Here is a 21,666-nt window from a genome sequence, read left to right as displayed (position 1 = left end):
GAAACAGAGTTGGCCAAACTCTCTCTCTACGGCTCTGCTGTTTCGACTTTCATAATTGGGAGGCCAATCCAACTAGTGTGACCGACCCAGAATTTCTAGCCTGGCTTGAAATCTCACCCGCGGTGAGTCAAGCCAGGCTTGAGACGCTAGTGCGACCGTAGCCAACGAAATCTCAGATTTAAATGACTGTTTTACCATTCATAACGTTTATTTTACTTATTAACCTGTAGTTAGTAGGGTTAGTAATAACTCAAAATAATTTTTTTAGCAAGCAGTGACTGGTTTGGCTTTTCTTTGCTACATACCATATGTACTGCCGGACTCGTATTTGAGGAAATAAATATATTATTTATATATAATATAAATATATATCTATATACTATACACACACATTTACCAATATTTATATACTTTACAAATATTTACCTGTGATATAGCCTGTGTATGTTACTCGAACCCAATAGCCCCATATCAAAGACGTATCAATATAGATTATTGTAGTTGGTTTAAACATTAAACCAGATTCTTCCAAGACCTCCCTTTTTACTGCTTCCTATCAAAGAGAAAAGAAAAAATAAAAACCATTAGCTAGCAAATGTGTCCAACTTAATGAAAAATTCCTTACAACTTTCATTGTGTTTAGAAGATTTACGGAAAATTTATATACTTCTTCTAAACTTTAAAAAAAAATTTTAATTTTTTTTATTTTACTACTGTTTTTTAATTCCATATTCTTAGGGGACTGGCTTAGCTGGTTGTAGCCATTGTATGTATGCTGAACCATTGACATCTTAGGTCCCTGATTCAATTCCAATCGTTGATGTGTAGGGTTGAAATACAAGTTACAATACAAGTCTTTTGAATACTGTAGACCATTTAAGCAGTTGGTCACGTTGGTCACGTGTGCAATATGGCCCACATGCACATTGAAGAATGTGGTACTTTCTTTGGAAAAATGGTCTCCAGGGAGTATTGCCCATTTCAACATCAGAAAGACCTCAATGGAAGTAAGTCTACAGACTTTCGTGGTTTATCATTGGTGTATTTCCCACTGACAAAAATTCAATCCCAAATCCAATCTTTAAAAGTACACTTCATCCAAGGAATTCCGGGAGGGTTCACTGACACTCACTGATGTCACCTGACTTGAAAACGGCTTTCTGTTGGATCACAGGCCCAACCTTCCTCTCTAATGAATTTGAAATCCACCAGCAAAAGGAATTATAATTACCAGGAGCATGGATCAGGTTGGATTGGTGTGTTGAATACTGTAAATGGATTCATGAATGAAAAAATAAAGAAAGAAATAAATGATTGAATGAGTTAATGAATAAAAATAAAGGAAATAATAAAATGATTGAATGTATAAGTAAATATAGCTTGTAAAATTAACCTAGTAGTAACAAAATTAATTTTAATAATTTAGTAAATAGATACACTCTACTTCCAATCAACATAACCAGATTTTAATGGTCAACAATGAACACAAATAAAGGAAATAATAAGTGATTGAATGTATTAAAGTAACTATAGCTAATAAAATATAACCTAGTAAAAAAATGAAGTTTAAATAATAGTAAATAAAAAAAAACCACTACTTCCGATCAACACAACTAGATTTTAAGAGTCAACAATCAAGGCACCAAAAAATAGATCAATACACAATTTTATCAGATACTAAATCATATTAATTGGTAGGTAGAATCTTGGAACTACTTCCTTCGGAAATCATGCAATCGATATTCTGTAGGATATTGAACTCCATATGAGGAAAATAAAGGGTTCAGGTCACATCCTCGGTATACGCACCTCATATGAACTTGTCCATTACCTCTTGTGGTTTGTGGTTTACACTCAATGTTTATAACTAAACAAAATTATAGCTGTTATAATTAGGGAGGTTATGAATAAATATTACCTGGAATAATACAGGCCAAGACCTAAAACTATGACATATTAATCTACTTTTTTTAGAATTGTTTTTCAAATGAGAACCATGTAATCGTAATGCACGATTTATATTGTAATTTATTAGTATTAGTTTGAACTTCAAAGTTTGTTTAGTTTACCTCATTGTTGGAATTCTTGATATATGCTCACTTCCCTTTCTGAATTCCATGTTTATGTTTTTTTTATCTTGATTGTATTTTCAATGTTGATGAGTTATTTCAATGAAGATCATTTGCTATGAATAGACTTTGAATAGTCAGTCTTAAAAAATTAAAAGCACAATGTAAAAATATGACACAAAATCTTTCTTGGAGAAGATATATAGTTCACAAAATGTACTAAAACTATTTTTAAAATGTTATTTATGATACAGGTACCCTTTGACTCAGGGGTGGAGTGAGATTTCCATAGTTACCAGTCCAGTAAAGAAATAATGAGCACTGGTGAGTGCTAGCATTTCAACAATACAATTCATAGAGGAGATGTAGCTTTCCAATCTCAGGGTCTTAGTTTGAAACCCTGTGACAACTTAGGATTTTTCTTAAGACTAAAAACATATCTATTCCAAGCCTCATAAAAAATAAATGAGATACTAAAAACTATTGAATATCACTTCTGAGCACTCCAGATGCCCACTTTAGATATATTTTAATATTCTTTTTCATAACAACGTTATCGTAATTATTATTTTTCCTTCTAAATATGGTGCCATACCTCAGAGGCACATTGGTCGGTTAAGAAAGGTTTCCTTAAAATCGCTACGCTGTCGCTACAGTGTTTTCAGTTCAATCTTTGTACCGCGTAGCAGTCCCCATGACACAAGGTCTTCCAAGGGAGGGGGATTTTCTGGGTGTGAGGTCCATAGTGGAAGTCGCGAAACCCCCAAAGTAAGAGGATTTTTGTGCTTTATGGGTCTAAATAATGCTATAAAAGCAGATGTTTGAAAATTTATGTGTCTGGGTGGGTCTGCAGTGCATTAGTTAGGTTGGAGGACTTATTTGGGAAATTTAAAGAGGGTGTTTCGCCAGAAAAGAGGGTGGTTTGCTAGAAAAGGGGGTTCTCCCGAACCATAAAAACCCCCCCCTGGATACGGGCGATTGTATGAAAACCAAGCTTGACTGAATGAAATATAAGCCAATTCACCACTGAACTAACTATGGACAACTAAATTATAAACTTTTGAACTCGGCCAATAAAATTAAACATAACCTCAACTCAACACTACAATTAACTGTCCATAAAAGCAAGAATAATATTTCACACTTTAAGAAATCTTTTATCATTTCAATTTTATTTCTTTCAAATCCAATAAAAGGAGCACTTGTCAATTAATATGCTCTATAAACCCAGTATATTTATACAGGTAGGCATAAACAGTTGTGGTGTACTCCTAGGGCAACATCGTCAATGGCGCTGCGATTATTTTATGTAAAGTGGGACACAAAGCGTGAAAGTGGCACATAACAACGGTAGAAAAAACAGACCTACGCAACTACACGAGAGAGCAACGTCCCTCAGCATATAATCAGTTTATACTTATAATACTGTGACTATAGATGTAAAGTGACCTATTTACACAAAGCATGACAGCGGCACATGACAGCGGCAGAAAAAACAGACCTACGCAACTACACGACAGAGCGACGTCCCTCAGCATAGAATCAGTTTATACTTATAATACTTATAATACTGTGACTATTTGATGTAAAGTGACCTGTTTACACAAAGAAAAAACAGACCTACGCAACTATGCAACAAAGCAATGTATCGCTCAGAATATTGTTTTCTACTTCCAATACTGCGATTATTGATGTAAAGTGACTTATTACACAAAGCAGAGCAGCGGGCTAGAAAATAGACCTATGAAACTACGCAACAGAACAACGTAAAATCAGCATAAAATCATTTTCTATTTCCAAAAATTTGACGCGCAACAAAAAATATTACCAAATATTCACTTTAATATTATTCTCTGAGCATATTGACTGCAGAACAAACCACAAAAGTGCGCACAACTGTTGTCGCACGCTGTGTAAAAGAATTGCATGCTGTCGCATACTGCTCTGCATTCTGTTGTTGTGTGTCATTGCCGCATTATCTATAAAGAGATCCTATTGCTCATCATTGTGCTAATCATTGACATGCTTTTATCAAAGTAGCTCACATTTTACAAGGTAATGTTGTCAATATACCATTAATAGTGCCAAAAAAATATTTTTTTTAGTACCACAGGTGGTATAAATATCAGAAATTCAATGTTTGAAGTAATATCATATCTATTCAAGTAAAAATTAAAAAAATTCTCAACACTGTTATAATATACTATGGATGAATGAACTCTAATAGTGTATTAAGTATGTTAATAAATCTCTATTAAGTTTAATTGGAGTAATAAAAAAGGTCATAACCCAACATAATATCACAAATTATAATAATTAAGGTTTTCGAATCCCAGAAAACTTTACATGGGAGAGGGAGGGAAGAAAGGGGAGAATCATCTTAAATATTCTCTCAAACTGTTTTGTTTTGGAGGGCGGGAGGGTGTGCACCCCTCATGCACCTACCTAGATACGCTGCTGCCTCGAGGTGGTCTCTGACAAAACATTCCTCAAATTGTATTGTCACAAATAAACTTTAGACGTGCCAAAATCTTCTTGGCCCTCTATTTCTTTTTTTATATAGTTTTTATCACTTTTGTTATGCTGTAGTGCTAGTCCTTCCCATATAAAACCAGTAACAAAACAGACTAAATAGTAACACACAAAAAAAATATGTAAATTAAACTAAAATGAGGATTAACCAATAAAATCTCCATCAATAATATTTTATAATTTGTTAATTTTTTTTTGTTAATGAGTTGTGTTTGTTGCGTGTGATAATATGCCAATCATGTCACCACATCCTGGTTCACAACCTATGCAATATTTTTATGGTTTCCTTAAATGAGTTTTAAAGGGATTTTAAATGATTCCTAAAATAAATTTAGATTTTATCTAAAACCAGTCCAATGTCAAAGGTATACAGTAAACGTTTATTTTTAGTTAGTTTTAGGAAACAATTTTTTCTTGACTTATACTTATACTCACTTATACTTACCCGATGAAGCCCCATTGATTGGGGCGAAAGCTTGTGAAATAAAATCTATTGTTAGTCTACCTACTCATTTTTTACTTAAGTAAGTTTTGAGAATAATTAACATTAATGTGAAATTATTGTAGAATAATTAGAGAAATTATAAATGGCTTAGGGAAATTTGTTGAAGGGAATTTTGAAGGCTTCAAAATCACAGGCATCAAGTAAGCAAAGAATCGCTTGTTTCCCACTTCCCTTTAATCAAAAGATCAAGTAATCTACAATATGTGTACCTTTATGAACAAAGAAAATGATGTGGAACCATCGTTAGTATGAATAATGTATCACATTAATAATGATGAGATAATAAAAATCGAACAAAGAATTTTCAAGTAATACACAAATCAATGGTGATGTTGGTAGTCTATGAGTGGATACTTACCTGGATCAACTGACTAATAGACTCATGAATACATACATCACACTTACCACCAGATAAAACATGCTTAGCAGATACTGTATTTTGTTTATATGAGCTTATAATGTGTAATAAATGAGCATGGTGTTTGGTACAAAAAATTGTTTGATGTGTGCTTGTATAGCAAAGCCAGAAGTAAAACAGTTACCATCAATTGGAATTTGTTTGACAAAAAACTGTTGTATGCCCATATATAGTCATGATGTGCCTATATATGGTTAGGATGTGATGTCATCATGACCATATTTAGGCACGTCACATATTTTTGTCAAATAAAATTTAAGTCTGGATAGGGCTTTATGTTGAGAGCACTGTCAGCAATCAGGAACCTGTGAAATCTGTTTAAATCTGTTAATGGAATTTACGCAATATAAATAAATTAATTATTAATTATTATTAAATGTTTTCCAGCTAATATGGTACTTAAATATATTTTGATCTATTAACAAAAAGTGTGGATATCAATTGATATAGGACTTTCTAATTAATTATATTTTTTGAACAAAACATAAGGTGTGAGGTACTGTATAAACACCTTCTTTCCCTTAGGAAAGAATGAAGGTAGAAAAAAAATCAAAGATGGGTATTAAAAGTGGAGATAATCAAGGGAAGAAGTACTGTTGGGAAAAGTTGATTTCAAAAGCAAAATGGAAATAGTAAATAGAAATGTAATAATAAATACCAAATATTAAAAACAAAAGGCGATTTGCCACAATGGGTGTTACATAATTTCTGTGCTAAAAATAGTCAATTTTCAGAGGTAACAATAACAGGAAAATAGTATTTCATCTGATTTTGCAACATTCAGTAGGTCAGTAAACATGCGACCGTTGTTTATATTTTCTACACCAACATATACAGCACAAAACCAATACCGGAAAAGGAGGGAAGAGGTGATTGAATATGGTAAGGAGTGGATATGGAAAGAAGCAAACAAGAGGGGAGATGAATGAATGTGAGTGTATTGAACGTAAGAAAAAAGGCAGTGACAGAGCTAAAGAACACTAGACAGATTATTATTACAAATAAAATTGTTTGCAAAAGTACCAAACACATACATCAGACAAGAAAAATACAAGAAGCAATCACGAAAGTTCACATGACAATGAGTAAACCGACTCTGGACAGCTTAATTGTTGTAAAGAAACCAAAACCTAAATGTAGAAACATCAATTATTGACTCAGAAAGCTAAAATTTTTCTACTTTAATGGTAAGGTTCTTCAAAAAATAAGTGCTATTTTTCCTGAGCAGAAAATCAAATGCGAAAGCACAACTTAGTAAAACCTTCCTGAGTGCATACTAGTACTGCACGCATTGATACTCAGTAAAACCTACTGCTTATTTAAATGTGAAGTGTGAACAGTGGTATGATTTCATTAAGGTAAAGTTACCCTTCCTCTTGGTAAAAATTATGTCCAATGTGAACACAGAGTAAGTCTCTCAAGTGGTGTCTTTTTCTGTTATCATTATTCTAGAGCTTTGTCCACACTATCTTTGACAAAAAATGGTTGTATGCCCATATATAGTCATGATGTGCCTATATATGGTCATGATATGATGTCATCATGACCATATTTAGGCATGTCACATGTTCTTGTCCACACTATCATATTTTATTTTATAAAAAAAAAACTGTTGTATGTCCATAAACATTTCATCAGCAATTATGATTTGCAAATATAAAAGGCATCATGGTACAAATAACATGGAATACATCAACACCATTATCTGTCGTTACGCTCTGTTTCTGCCATTACAATTCTTAATTCTGTTCTCTTGATTCATCCAATAGCTAATCAAGAAAACTAATCACCGCTTTACAGGAAATGTTATCTTTTTATTGCAAGGTAATTAGAACATTCAAGCCAGGGAATGTGAAGTTGAGAAAGTTGAAAGCAGAAGCTACTTAGAGGGGAAACAGGAACATCCCTCCTCTTTCTTCATCTACCAAATGTCATATGTAAGGCATGCTAATAAGAATATAGGGTGTGGCAATAGTTTAGTTGAGTTGTTATTTGGAATCACTTTTATACAGTGGCACACATCCAAAATGACGGTGCATCCAAAAGAGAAAAATCAACAGTAAATTGAAAAGAAAAATACCTTAATTACTAAAATTATTACAGGTACAAAGGGGTTTGGAATATAAAGCAAAATGATAACATTTCATTACACAAGTTTATTAAAAAAATAAATATTAAAAAATTTAAAAAAATAAAAAAAACAATAATAATAATAATAATAATAATAATAATAATAATAATAATAATAATAATGTGAATAATAATAATAATAATAAAGGAAATAAATAACTTAAAATATTGGTGGTGCTTAGGTATTAATGTTTTTATAGATATATGATCTCAAATTCAATGCTTGTTGAATGTATTTTTTACAATATTTATCAATGATAATTGAAATATTTTCATCTATATCAGACATATCATCTAAAATGTTTAAAATCATTAGAATCAGAAGTTAGTCCAGTGAGTTTCTAAATCATGGTGACGTAGATCTCTTTCCAATTCAGTTGAAAAATAGTATAATAGTAAATATCCCAAAATTCCCACATTATAGAGATTTCATCATTTCAACATTTTCATCCTTCTATGCATATTAAATATGTAGATATCCAGAGCTTTTTTAAGTCAAGAGAAGCAAAACCATGATGGACAATTGATGCTTTATAAATTTTAAGTCTGTCCTTTAAGAGGCTCGGGAAGAATAGAGTTCTACGTGGCTAGGAAATGGGTCATTGATGCTCAACAACCAAGCCCCTTTATGAGGCTTGGGGGTAGAATACCAACTATTTCTACCCTTAATGCTCTATAAATACGCACCTGTATGAGGCGTGGGAAGTAAAAAAAAGTGCAACATATTTCGCCAGGATTGCACCCAGGACTTTGAGATATGAAAGATGGCACCTATACCACAAAACCACAATGATTATCTATGATAAATCAGTTGTATCACTTCAATTTAGATTACAAGATTTTACCTCTAGCGTTTCATTGGGGTTTACGCGGCCTGCTGGTAAGTACCATTTTCTCCGGCAGCCTGGTTTCGCCTCTTGCACCATCACCACCTGCCCATTATCGTTGAAGATCACCGCGGCTACTATGATGGTCAGGTTCTCGTTCATAATCGCCGGCCGACTTTCACCAGCCTTCTTCCGCATGATGTCATACTTGGACACGGGCAAGTTAGGTGGCTGGCCAGAGAGCAGTTCACCGACTGTCTGTTCAATGTCCGTCATAGCCATCTACAAAAGATTAATTGTAGATTTCCAATTATTTTATAAAAATAATAATTAATAATAATAATAATTGAAAATTTTTATAGCACAAACTATAACACAATGTTAAAATCAAAAGCACTTATGACTGAATGTTATGAAGTTTCCTTAAAACGTAAAGCTTTGATGTTAGTTTTGAAAGTGGATATTGTCGAAGATTGCTTTAGATGTAATAGTAGAGATTTCCAGAGTGTAGTAGCTGCAAAAGTGAAAGATCTGTTGCCGATAGTTGGTTCGGGGAATACATAAAGGCAATGGTGAGAAGATCAAAGGCAAAGAGACTTGCCCGCGTCCAATTTATGATTTTCACATTGATATGACATGCTATAGTTATTAATCAACCTTTCTTACCTTAACCATACATTATTAATTATAAATAATAACTATTTATATTTAGAATTAGAATTATTCAAAATAGCAATAAGAGTAATCAGAAATATCTACTATTCTTGGTAATGTTTTTTAAAGCACAATTTTACAGCTTAATATAAAGTTTTTAGATATATCAGTGTGGCACTTATGAGTGTCATTCAAAATATTTTAGTGTTAAAAAATTCTATGATAGTTTTTACATATGAAAAATTAGTTACGATGAAGCCATATATATATATCAAGAGAGGTTGGTTACTATTAATATTATAACACACTGAGAGTGACTCCTCTAAACAAATAATTATTATATAATTGGTGCATCGCTTATTTGAGAGAGTTTATTTCATCATTTACAGTAATTTTTTGTCTGCTATAGAGTAAAAAGAAAATCAATGACAGAATACTAATTGTAATCTATAGTAGTAAAGTCTTCGTGGTTAAGATGATTGCCTTCCAATCCCAGGGTTCTGCGTTTACTTCCTGTCACGCACAAATTTTCTCACGACTACAAAACCAACTTTATCCCAAAGAATCATATAAGAGATTTAAGTTTTAATTGGTATCACTTCCATCCTGTAACTGTTAAGTCATTCATTGATGAATGTGAAAAAAAATATAGAAGTTAAATATAGGAAAAAATTAGGGTTTTTTTTTTTTTTTTTTTTATCATAATAAAACAACTCCACTCCCTAGATTCATGAGAATTAGTTTATACAGCATCCAATTTTTAATTTTATAAGAACACATTTTATAAGAACAATGAGTCTGAAATTACCTAAAAATTAAGAACAAAATAAAAACAAATTGAGGCTGAGGTAAGATTTCAGATGAGGTTTTTAGTTTAAAAAAAAATAGAAAAACCAACAAATCTTCTCTGTACCTACCTGTACCAGTAGGTGTGACTATATTATGTTACACTTGATATATAGTACAGTAATATACTGATGTACAATAATAATTCTTTATCTTTAATTAGTGTGAATGATAATAAAATAAGAAGATTTTGCGCCTAAAAACATAAAAAAATAAGAACACTGAGCCTGGGCAAAATTTTACTGGTTCTTATAAAAAAAAAAGTGTGCTGGAGAGCAACTTGCTCTATTCAGAGCACCCAGTATACATAATATCATAATTTGTCATAAAATTCAATATTTGAACATGATATTACAATAAAAAGGTGCTTCTTCAAACTAAAATAGATATGTAAATAAATTACTAAAGGTTAATAAATATTTACAGAGAGGTCAACTACCTCAATTTAATCTAAACAGATTATTTAATGTAAAATTTTGAAAAATACAGAAATGCAGTCAAGAAAAATACAAATATTTACTAAAATAAAATATCAAGTTAAAAAGAAATCATTTAATACCATACCTGTGAGTTTATAACATGATGGGAATAGTACCTGTAATCCATTGTAAAGAGTTTACTGTAGCAGGCTACACTACACAATACCTCTTGACTAATCTCTATTACTTTATGGCCATATCAACTATTGAGAGCAGGGTATGGAAAAGCCGGTTTAATAATAGGACATGTTGAGTAGAGCAACCAATCAAACGTGTCGACCAATCATAAGTGGAGAGAAACATGCTGGAATGCAAATAATATGTCCTAAAAGACGATGATGTCATTACGAGAAGACGTTTGTTTTTTGTTTTTTTGTGTTTTCTTATAAATTAGTAGAATTATTCAGTGAAGCTTTAGAGGAAGAATCAGATATGTATGTACATGTGTGACCCTCAACAACAAATAAAGCAAAGGAGTACTGTTTGGTTTCCAAAAAATCCAGTATTATTAATAAACATTAAAAAATTATCTTGAATTTTAATAATAGTGGTTTGAATCAAATTGTAATAATTAGCAAAAATTGGATTTTCATCATTTTTCATAACTTTATAATTTCAATATTTTATACACTATAATTATTTCAATGGTTTAATCATCTGTTACTAAGAATCAGAACATGTTTTTTACAGCACTTATTTATTATTATATATTTATATCCTACATAGAACAAAAAATATTTCTTTGTAAAGCTGTTTTTTTCCAATTTTATTTTGTTTTCTACAGTATATGCTCATTTTAAAAATCATCCTATTAACTAACTATTTTCTTATTATCTCTACTAGTAGATGGTTTCAAAAAATATAACACTGCAAAAACAGCCATGCAGGTGCCAACATTCTATGCAATTGATAATTAATCTGAACTGAAAATTATATAGCAATTTAGTCTAAGGGGTATTAATACAGAACATATACCAAATAAATGATTAGCATGTACATTATTCATATAATTAGATCATTTAATCAATAACTATGTTGTCACATTTACAATCCTCTTTTGACATCATCAATGAACAGGATTCATCCCACCGGAATGAAGGATCTAGCATCATCCTGAAGAAGGGTATCATCCAAGAAAATTATATATTTATTGTTATCTACAAATGTGATGAACTTATTTAATGAATAACTATGTTGACTTTAATAGCCAACACCAAGCTAAGTAAGAACTATGTAAGTTGTAACTGTATAAGCCCATATTCTGGGTTATCGTATACTGCACTGTTCAGTTGTATGCGATAACAGTACTATATTCTAATAAGAAAGTATTATATGGGCAATTTGATGGAGTTTTGCGTTCACTAAAATCACTTCAATTGTGTTTTAGTTGATTATATTTGTTAAACAAATAGTCAAACAAGTTTGAAAAGACTGATGTATCAATTACGTTGGCAAAACCCAGTTTTGTTCTCTGACACACGTTTAATCATAATACAGGCAAACTTCAAAATACGTCAGTACTGTAAATACGTTTCTTAGAATGCAAATGAACTGTTTATTTAAAACAGGTGTTAATTTTCAATGTTTCTTTAACATTTGTTTATGTATACAGTTAGCTCTATTTTTGTAGGCAAGTATATTTTACCAGCATGTAATCACACTATCACATATGTTTTGAATTATTTTTGGGATTCAATGATGATTAGTGTTTGACTTTGAGATGTCTTTGATAAATTTTGCTTCATAAGATTCCCTACTATTAGGTAAGTGTTTTGCAACTGCCCTGGTGGCATTGACTTTGAAACCTAACTTTCAGCCAATTGGAAACATGAAATTAATTGTTTATGATCAGCTGTACAGTTGGAAAAAGTCATAATTCTTTCAAAATATAATTTGAACTTCCTATGAAATTTACTAAAGTACGTGATTTGGGTGGATCTCCATATCACCATTGTTCTTGACCTCATCTCTTGACCTTCATATTAAACTTATATACACTGTATACAGTATTAGCTGAGTGAATATGACAGATGTTAAAGGCCAATAACTTTCTTCTTTTAAAGATGTGTTTGCAGGGAAAGTTATGACTTGTTTTTCCATGCTATAATCTTGAAGGGAAATAGAAAATCGAATGATGTCATTAGTGGGTGGGTATACAAATTCTGTGATGAATAAAGATGGGTGTTATGCACTGTCATTGTTGCTATATGTTTTAGTTATGCAAGAATGAGGGTGCATCAGAACCACTGGGTGTTTGTAAAAATGTATAAAGCTTAATCCAGACATCAATTTTTGCATTGCGTCATATCTTTTCTTTTTCTTTTTTTTTTAAATTTCCTTCACATCCAACTGCAAGTACACTTGCCACTTACAGGATGAGAATCATGCTTTATATAAACCAAGTCTCTTTATGAGGCAAAACCTTCATAACCTTTATTGAAAATACCGAGCATGGAAAAAAAAATGGAAATTTGTCTTGAAAAATCAAAATATACATATTGAATTTTGAAGTATACAATTTGTGTAAACTATGAATGTTGGAGGAACTTCAGATCTATAGTGCAGTGCACTAATCAACTGGCCTGGACAATCTTGTCACAGTTGATAGCTTGCTACTCTATATTAGAGAACTGTACTGTACTATGCTGACCCATATAAACATAGAAAGATATTGCTTTGGGAACATGTGCAATTATTAAAGAATGAGTGATTGTGGCAATGATTGTGATGATGGTGATGATGATGATGATGATGATTCCATTATTTTGATATGATGATGATACTAATGAAAAATATGATTACGATGAGAATAACGGTTATCACAATTGTATTAGTAATGAATTTCACAAATAATAATTATGAAAATGATAATTATATTCACCATCATTGTTCTCAACATGAAGCCATAAAACAAACCAAATTTTGAGTTAAACTCAAAATATGTAAGGCAGGAGTGTTTGGCAGACTGTCAATTAAGAATATAATAATAATAATAATAATAATAATAATAATAATAATAATAATAATTATAATAATAATAATAATAATAATAATAATAATAATAATAATAATAATAATAAGTGATATGGCAGCCATTTATACTATTTTTCATTTACTATATGTGTACAGTATTTTTCCCCTTGAGGGTGCAAAAGTGCTGACTCACTGAGGTACCCAAGAAACTTTAATGCAAATACAGAGAAGGCTATAAGCAATCACATACAGTAGCTGAGGCAAATGCAGGATTTGGCAGTTGGGGTTGAGATGCAAAACATTGAGAATATGGACTTGGTGCCTGGAAATTGCATTACCTTAAAAATCTTACCGGTACTAGGCCTATGTTCATATCAACAACACAGTACAATTATTTTTCTTAATACAATAAGCTGGACATGTCCCCATGGAAATATAAAGCCCTGTTTATCTGTCAAATTTTATTTGACAAAAACATGTGACATGACTAATATGGTCATGACATCACATCATGATCATATATAGGCACATTATGACTATATATGGGCATACAACAATGTGGAAAGAGCTTAAGATACAAATATTAAAAATCAAGAACATTTGGAGAAATAGTTCATTGCCTTTCATTGCCATAATTACTCTTGAATGACAGTACATAATATACCTGCATTTGTATGATTACTGTTCGTTACATATACAACACAGGTCAACGACCTCGGAGTTGTCTAATCTCCTACAGTACATTCATTAATCAGTGAAGCTATAACAATTAATGTCAGCAAAATGAATGAGTATGTTCTACAAACTGATAGTACATTCAGTGGCGGCACCAGGATTTCCCCGACAGGGGGTCCAAGGTGCCTGATGGCTAGGGGGTTGATGTCCCCGATGAGAAAAAAGGTGGGTGTGGTTGGGCGTCGCTACAAACCTTTCGAAAGCATAAATGAAAAAAGCAAACATGTGGGCTGGTCTTCCCACAATCTTCCTCAGTAACATATGTTTAGAAAATAACAGTTTATAGCTAACAAATGATTATAATTTGAAAATATTAATTACTGATTTACAATAACAGCAATAATATAATATAATTAATTAATTAATATTAATTATTATTATTTAATTTTTTTATTCATTAATAATGAATAAAATTATAGTAATTGTAAATTAAAGTTACTGAACAGACAAGTTAGATCAACCAAACACAAACATTAAAAAGTGAACATGTGGGTTTCCGGTTGGTCTTCTCATTGTCTTCCTCAGCAACATATGTTTAGAAAAAAACATAGTTGATTGATAGATAATAAATGATAATATTATAATAATTGAAAAATATTAATTATTGACTTACCATAATGGCAATAAAATAATATAATTGTTCAATTAATGTTAATTATTATTATTTAATTCTATTAATATTCATTAATACAGTAATTATTAAAAAATATTAATTACTGACTGACCATAATGATAATAAAATAAGTAATTTAATAAGTTAATTTAAAATTAATTATTTAATTTTGTTAATATTAATTAATAATTGTTAAAATTATAGCAAATGTAAGTTTAATTATTGCTAATTTAATAATACAGTAATAATAATAGATATTTATATAAGTGCAGTGGCAATCTTTAACAAGATCGTCCACCTCACTGAGAGTAGGTCATTGAACTCCCAGAAAACTAGTGGAACAGAGTATTTTTTTTATTACTGTATTTCAAAAAGCGTCAAAAGAGCCGCTCTCGAATAAACACCGTACTGAAGCCACCTACATTATCACAGCTGCAATGCCTGTTGAAACGTTTATTGTAATCATAATGATTTAATAAAAAAAAAATTGTTAATTGAATTACGTCTATGTAAAAATTATGGCATTGAATCAAAGGATGTTGATTGTACAAATAAAATTTATCATGAAAAAAAATAATTATAAATAATAATAGACTTAAATACTGTATATAGATAATCCATATATCTACTAAACAAATAACTTTAAACAACCTTGCAGATACATCAACTGCACAACACTAAACAAAACCCCCAAAAGGTTATGACCAGTTGAACAATAGGACCGAAAGCTCTCACAGGCTAAATCCTGGTCACACGATATTGCCAGTTAAAAGAACTAAAGCCATTATTATTAGCCTGCCTACTCAACAGTACTGAGTGGAATATAGGATCTACTGTACGTTTGAACTATCAGTAAAAGTAGGCCAACAGGGAAGTGGTTAGAACAGGCTGTTCCCTGGAAAACAAAGCATGTACAACTTTACAGTCACGCTATGTAGGCCAAAAAAATGAAACTGGAATAAGCAGTGTTAATAGTGTTTGATCTACATACAAGTCAATTTGCATAACTCAATTTATTTTGTGGGGTGATGCATGTTTAATATATAAAAGCAGGTAGCAATCTCTGTTACTTTATTTTATTATTTATATCATGAACTAATATTAACCTTCTCCAGTAATTCTTCTGATACACTAAACTTTACTGCTTATTTTATTATCAATACTAATATAATGTTAATACAGTCAAGCTAAAACTCATGTTTAATAAATTAAAATTAGTATTAATTAATTATAATTATTTTATCATTATCTTCATTATTATCTTTATTATTATCATTTAACACAATTATAATTTCATTAACATTTTATTATATTATAATTAGCTTTACCATTTATTGTCCATGCTAATGAATCATAATTTATATTTAATATTATAATTATGAATAGATCATAACTATTATTAATATTGTTAATTATATCATTATTATGAACATTATCATTGCCATAATAGAATTATAATATCATCAATATCATATTAGCAACATCAGCAATTAATGATTCTTACATCATAACTATATCTGATGCAATCAGGTGAATATACAAAAGGATGATGATTATTTGAAAACAGGGGTACAGATAAGGGGCCAGGGTGATGATTAGGGGAAAAAAATTTGACAATTAGGCAATTTGCGAATCGCATGAAAAATACTAAAACCTTTCCCATAGTTCATCCACCCCTTGAAATCAATTTTTCCTGTTAGAATTTTCAAATTAAGAAAAGGTACATCAAAAACAAAATCAAAATTCCCAGACAGGATATCAACGGCCTTCAACCAAAACTTCTGAATGTTCTGCGATGCAACCCCCGCATTCTGTGGTTAAGATGGACTGGTATCAAGTGGTATAGGAATCAGAAATGCCAATCAGAAATTCCAATCAAATTTATATGCCTAATATATGTATAAATGAGATAATCATTAAAAAATAAAAAATTCCATGGATCATAGTAAGTGCAGTAAAAATGTCATGGGCTGTTTTGCTAAACCGATTATTACTTTTTGTTGTGCAATGTGGGCACCAGGTGACAAAACTAATATTAATATAATTGAAAGCATTCAGCGTAGAGCTACTAGAATAATTATGTTTAAAAAAAGATGGTGATTGAGACACACATTATCATGAAAACGTTTAACATCTTAAGCATAGAAGATATTTTTAAATATCACCAGCTTATTCTTGGTTTTAAAGTTCTGTATAATTTGTGTCCCCTTACATTAACAGAGTTTGTATATAACAGTGAGAATTGTGAGGGCAGGTTTATTCACTGGAAAGCCAAAAGCAATATTTTTCTCAATTCTGCTTTTGTGTCCTTTCCCAGACTCTGGGAAGAACTGCCCCCTCTTCAATTAAAAAATTTGGTTAATATTTCCTCTTTTAAGAATAATTTAGTTAAGCATTAAAATTATATCTTTTTATGTTTCTGATTAATTCTTCTGATTTTTTTTGTACTAGTTTTTTTCATAATACGAAGGATAGGGAGCAAATCTGGTTCGGGCTTTCGCTCATTCCCTATCCTGGCAATACATGTTGTTTAATTTTGTATACTTTTGCCAATATTATTATTATAATACATGGAACTCTGAGCAACATAGCAAAATACATTATATACAAACATTATTCATATTTATATTATACTAGTAGCAAAATAACCTAGAAATAAATGTATGTAATACATAAGTTTAAATATGTAACAATATGTTAAAGAAATATTTCATTATTAATTTATTGATTTTTATTTATAATGACAATGATTTCAATGAAGATAGTGATGTTGGTGATGACAAAGATAAAATTATAATTATGATGATTTATGATGATGATCATCATCATGGAGATAAGAATGATAACAATAATAGTAATGTTCTTTAAGGAGCTGCTGGAAAATAACAAGACTATTCTTTAAAGGGCAATGAACCCCTGATACTAGAACAAGTATCTATCTAATTTTGAACTAAACTAAAAACAACTTAAAATATTCAGAAGAAACATACTGTAAGACACAGCTTTCATCACTTACATCATCCTCACATCGACATAAGCAGTGGTCAGGATATTCATCTCCTGCGCTCTGCTAAGTTTAAAAGTTCATTGACAATAAATGTTGGATCAGTCGATATGGCATTACGAATAGAATACATTAAGAGGTAAGCTTATATCGGTAAAGACTATAAGGAATGCCAAGCAGTTGTTTCATATCTGAAATGTAGTTGAGGTTATATTGGGACGCCTTTGCAGCAGCACGTACAGTTTGATGAAGTCAGCTGTTTTTCTTGGCTCTGTTTTTCTTACTTTATATTGTTATCTATAAATAAGTCTATAAATAGAATTTGGAGAGGGGGGTGCCTGGAATTAAGATTGCTGTATCAACAACAGGATAAGCAAATGTGCGGTGGATTTTTTTTAATGAGGAAGGGGTTAAATGCATTTGTGTGTGGGGAAGTGTGTTGTAATGATAACCAGTACAAACATGTTGCGATGTAAATGTTATGAAAGTGTTACTATTGCTTTTATTTCGCCTGTTGGTGATGCTGGTTACAATGATAATGATCATAACAATGATGATGACGACAGTGAAGATAATGGTAATGGTGTATACTGATAATGATCAGGATGAGAATGAGGATAATGATTATGATGATAAATTGATGACAATGGTAATGATGACGATGAATTGCTTATAAAGAACTGACAATTAACTGATAATAATGGCCAGTCAGTAATTAGAGACCACCACAATTTGACAATAATATTTAAAAGTGAGTAAATGATTTTAAAAATTGGAAAGATGAAATAATCTACCTGGCACAATAATTAGGTCACATGCCATAATTTAGGTCACATGTTAAGAGGCAGGCCACCTGTATATTGAAATTATCCACATGTTAGTAAGCTATTGAAAAAATGGACAAAATGCCAAGGGTTGAACGACTGGATGGACAAGCCCACTTAAAGCCATGTCTAGATTATCAATTTTATTTTGACGAAAAACTGTTGTATGCCCAACCAGTATATAGTCATGATATGCCTATATAATATGGTCATGATGTGATGTCATCATGACCATATTTAGGCATGTCACATGTTTTTGTCAAATTAAGGTGTCAATCACACCTAACAACTGACCAATCACAACTAGGGCCAGAGTCAATTTCAATTTCAATTTAATGGATATCACTTTCGTAACAGTGGCACACGTTGGACAATACCCAACGGTGCATCCAAATATAAGAGAAAAATAATAAACTTAAACTAGGAGTAAATTAAACTAAAATGTGTATACAAAGTAAAATTTATCAACATGGCATGTAGGTCTATGTGGTATGGTACCAGTAGTCTTACAGGACCGTATTATTTACAGAGTTGCTGTATGAATTGCAAGTTAATATGGAGCTAGAACTAACAGACAACTAGCTAACATTACAAGATATTTATAACAAAATATAGAGCTTAGAACTAACTGATCATAAAGGTTCATATTAACAGAATAAAGGGAAATACAAAAACTAATTAAAGTGTAATGGGTGGTAATGTGGCCATGGATTTATATATTTCAGATCTTAATTTCCATGCGCCTCCGAGAAATACCTTACAATAATTATCAAATATTTCTGCTAATTTATGGTTACCAATTTGGTCATTAAGATTATCGAGAATATGCAGGGATATGCATGATCTCATAAACACATGTGTTGTCCTACAAACACATGTGTTTGCATATGTTTAGCAACAATAATCCAAGAGGCCAGACTTAGCAGGAAGGTCCGTAATTATGTAACGAGGATGATCAATCACCCATCTTGCACTAGATCACAGTATGAAATAACAGTGAGAGGTATTAGTGCATGCTGGAAACTAGGCCAGTTGTGACTGTTAGTATACAATGCCTGGACAATGATCCCCAAGGGAAGGTATTAGCTTGTGCATTAATTCAGTTAATCTTTATTACCTGATACTGGGCCTATGATTGACTTGTTCAAGAATTTACACAAAAAACACTCACATTTTAAGTATTTGCATATACAATATCATTGATAGTTATCATTATCTTTTAAAACATTGGTGATTTTAATAAAATAAGAACAAATACATTAATAAATTAAATCACAAGAAAGCACATTATATATTTTTATTGCAACTGACTATATTGACAGTGGAATCGGGTTGGTGAAACAAATGGTGAATAAGCAACGTCAATTGTTTTTTATAACAACCGTGAAACTATAGTATCCCCATCCCATGCCACTGAGCATGTGTAGTTGCCATTTAATATCTCGGAAACTTCACTGACTGTTCCTTGAGATCTGTTTTTTAACGAAATGTAGAAAGGTATTTTGGTAGTACTGTATAAACAAGATGTGTATATCTACTGTAAGTGGAAATATCTAAATGGATTCGTCGAAAAATGTTGGTGGCCAGTGCAGGGATTAAAGAAAGACTGCAAATGTAAGTGGGTAGGGATGAGTAACATAAATAACTGGCCTTAAATCTTTTATATTCATGCATGAGATCTGAAGTATGGCTAAACTATGGGTCTGATAAAAAAAAAAATGTAATGTGCATTAATGAGTTAAACAGCAACGTATGCACAGCGAACATTACAAGCTCCTGTAAACAGACAGAAGAGGCAAGGCTGGAAAATCAATTCGTTGACCTATTTACACCACACGGGTCATCATGTCCATCCGTCTGTTTTAGGAATGATCTCTTTATCAGAATATCTGATTATCTATCCTTCTCTTTAATATTGACCGACCAGTTTCTATGAACATATTTTGATAAACTTTTCAACTGTCTTTCTGATGAGAATTAATTTTAATTTCAAGCAAAACATGATTGAGATTGCTATCATAATCTATGAACTTTTGACCCCAGGGATGGTTCAACTGTAATTGTGTTTTTCGGTGTGGTCATTAAATATTGCTATCTATCATCCATATCAATAATTTATAAATCCACCATCTTCAGAACTTCCTGTACAATGAAATTATCATATGGTTAAAATAAACAAATTTTATGAGGTCCTTCAAATTAAATAAAATAAGCCACTTAACACAGTTTGTTTAGGTCTAGCTTCTGTAAAAAAACAACTTGATAAGAGCGAGACTATTTTATATACTTTGTTTCTTGCAAACTCATTGTCCATCAATAATGGTGGTTTTAAATAAAAATGAAATGTTATTTTTGGCCTGATTTATTTTTAAATTTCATAATAAATGTATGATATCATTGTGAAGCATGTTGTGGCAAAATGTCTAAAGTTGTATAGGAAAAATTGAAGTTCAAGTTATTGGTATTTTCAGATATTTGAGTATGTAATTATAATCTTTAAAATGAAGGGTCATTCATTGAAATTAGACATTTCAAGCCTTAGTTTATTAGGAAATGAAAACACAGCACTCTTACTATTTTTATTTATTTTATTTTATTCAGTATAAAACCAACAGCGATGAAAACCGCCACTAACAGGTTGAGATAAACATGATTTCGAGTATTCGCCTTCCAAAGTCATTTGTGTGTTAATTGTTTAACAGAATTAAAATAACGTTAAATAATTGGTTTGCGTACACAAACCGAAAGGTCCACTGATTAATCTCAGATAAGAAAGTATAATACATACTCTGAGTATTGAACCCAACACGATGGCATGCATTTTAATACTTGGAGTCTGTATTATACTTTCTTATCCGATTTGTTCACCATTTCCAGAACTAAGACTTTGGGACATGCTTAATTCGATATTAATGTTTTTTTTTTTAATTTTTAATTTTAAATGTTTCTATACTTTATTGTTCATGACCTGGTGAAATTAAGCACTATATAATCGATTTAATTAGTCCTCTAATCCTCAAATCAGCAAAGCTGCTCTGGGGCCTACTGCCACTCTTG

At 31.3% G+C, this 21,666-nt stretch overlaps 1 protein-coding gene across 2 annotated transcripts in view; it reads right to left on the bottom strand.

Annotated features, from left to right (window-relative positions):
* LOC117115054 (8-oxo-dGDP phosphatase NUDT18-like) overlaps positions 1–21,666 on the bottom strand; it is a 32,182-nt gene that overhangs the window by 7,699 nt on the left and 2,817 nt on the right. Inside the window, exons 1-3 of one of the 2 annotated variants that reach the window (XM_033258705.1) lie at positions 10,546–10,696; positions 8,500–8,763; positions 427–553 (exon numbers count right to left, since the gene is read on the bottom strand). In XM_033258705.1, coding sequence (XP_033114596.1) covers positions 427–553; positions 8,500–8,763; positions 10,546–10,587 — 433 coding nt within the window. In that variant the 5' untranslated portion in view covers positions 10,588–10,696. Of the gene's footprint in view, positions 1–426; positions 554–8,499; positions 8,764–10,545; positions 10,697–21,666 lie in introns of those variants that run through there. The other variant, XM_033258706.1, reaches the window with a different exon arrangement.

This window comes from Anneissia japonica, unplaced genomic scaffold (assembly GCF_011630105.1).
Source record: "Anneissia japonica isolate Jap-2015-1 unplaced genomic scaffold, ASM1163010v1 scaffold24_len2511860_cov200, whole genome shotgun sequence".
Classification (NCBI taxonomy): Eukaryota; Metazoa; Echinodermata; class Crinoidea; order Comatulida; family Comatulidae; genus Anneissia; species Anneissia japonica.
Note: the sequence above shows the minus strand (reverse complement) of the source record. Positions and strands in the feature narration are given on the sequence as shown.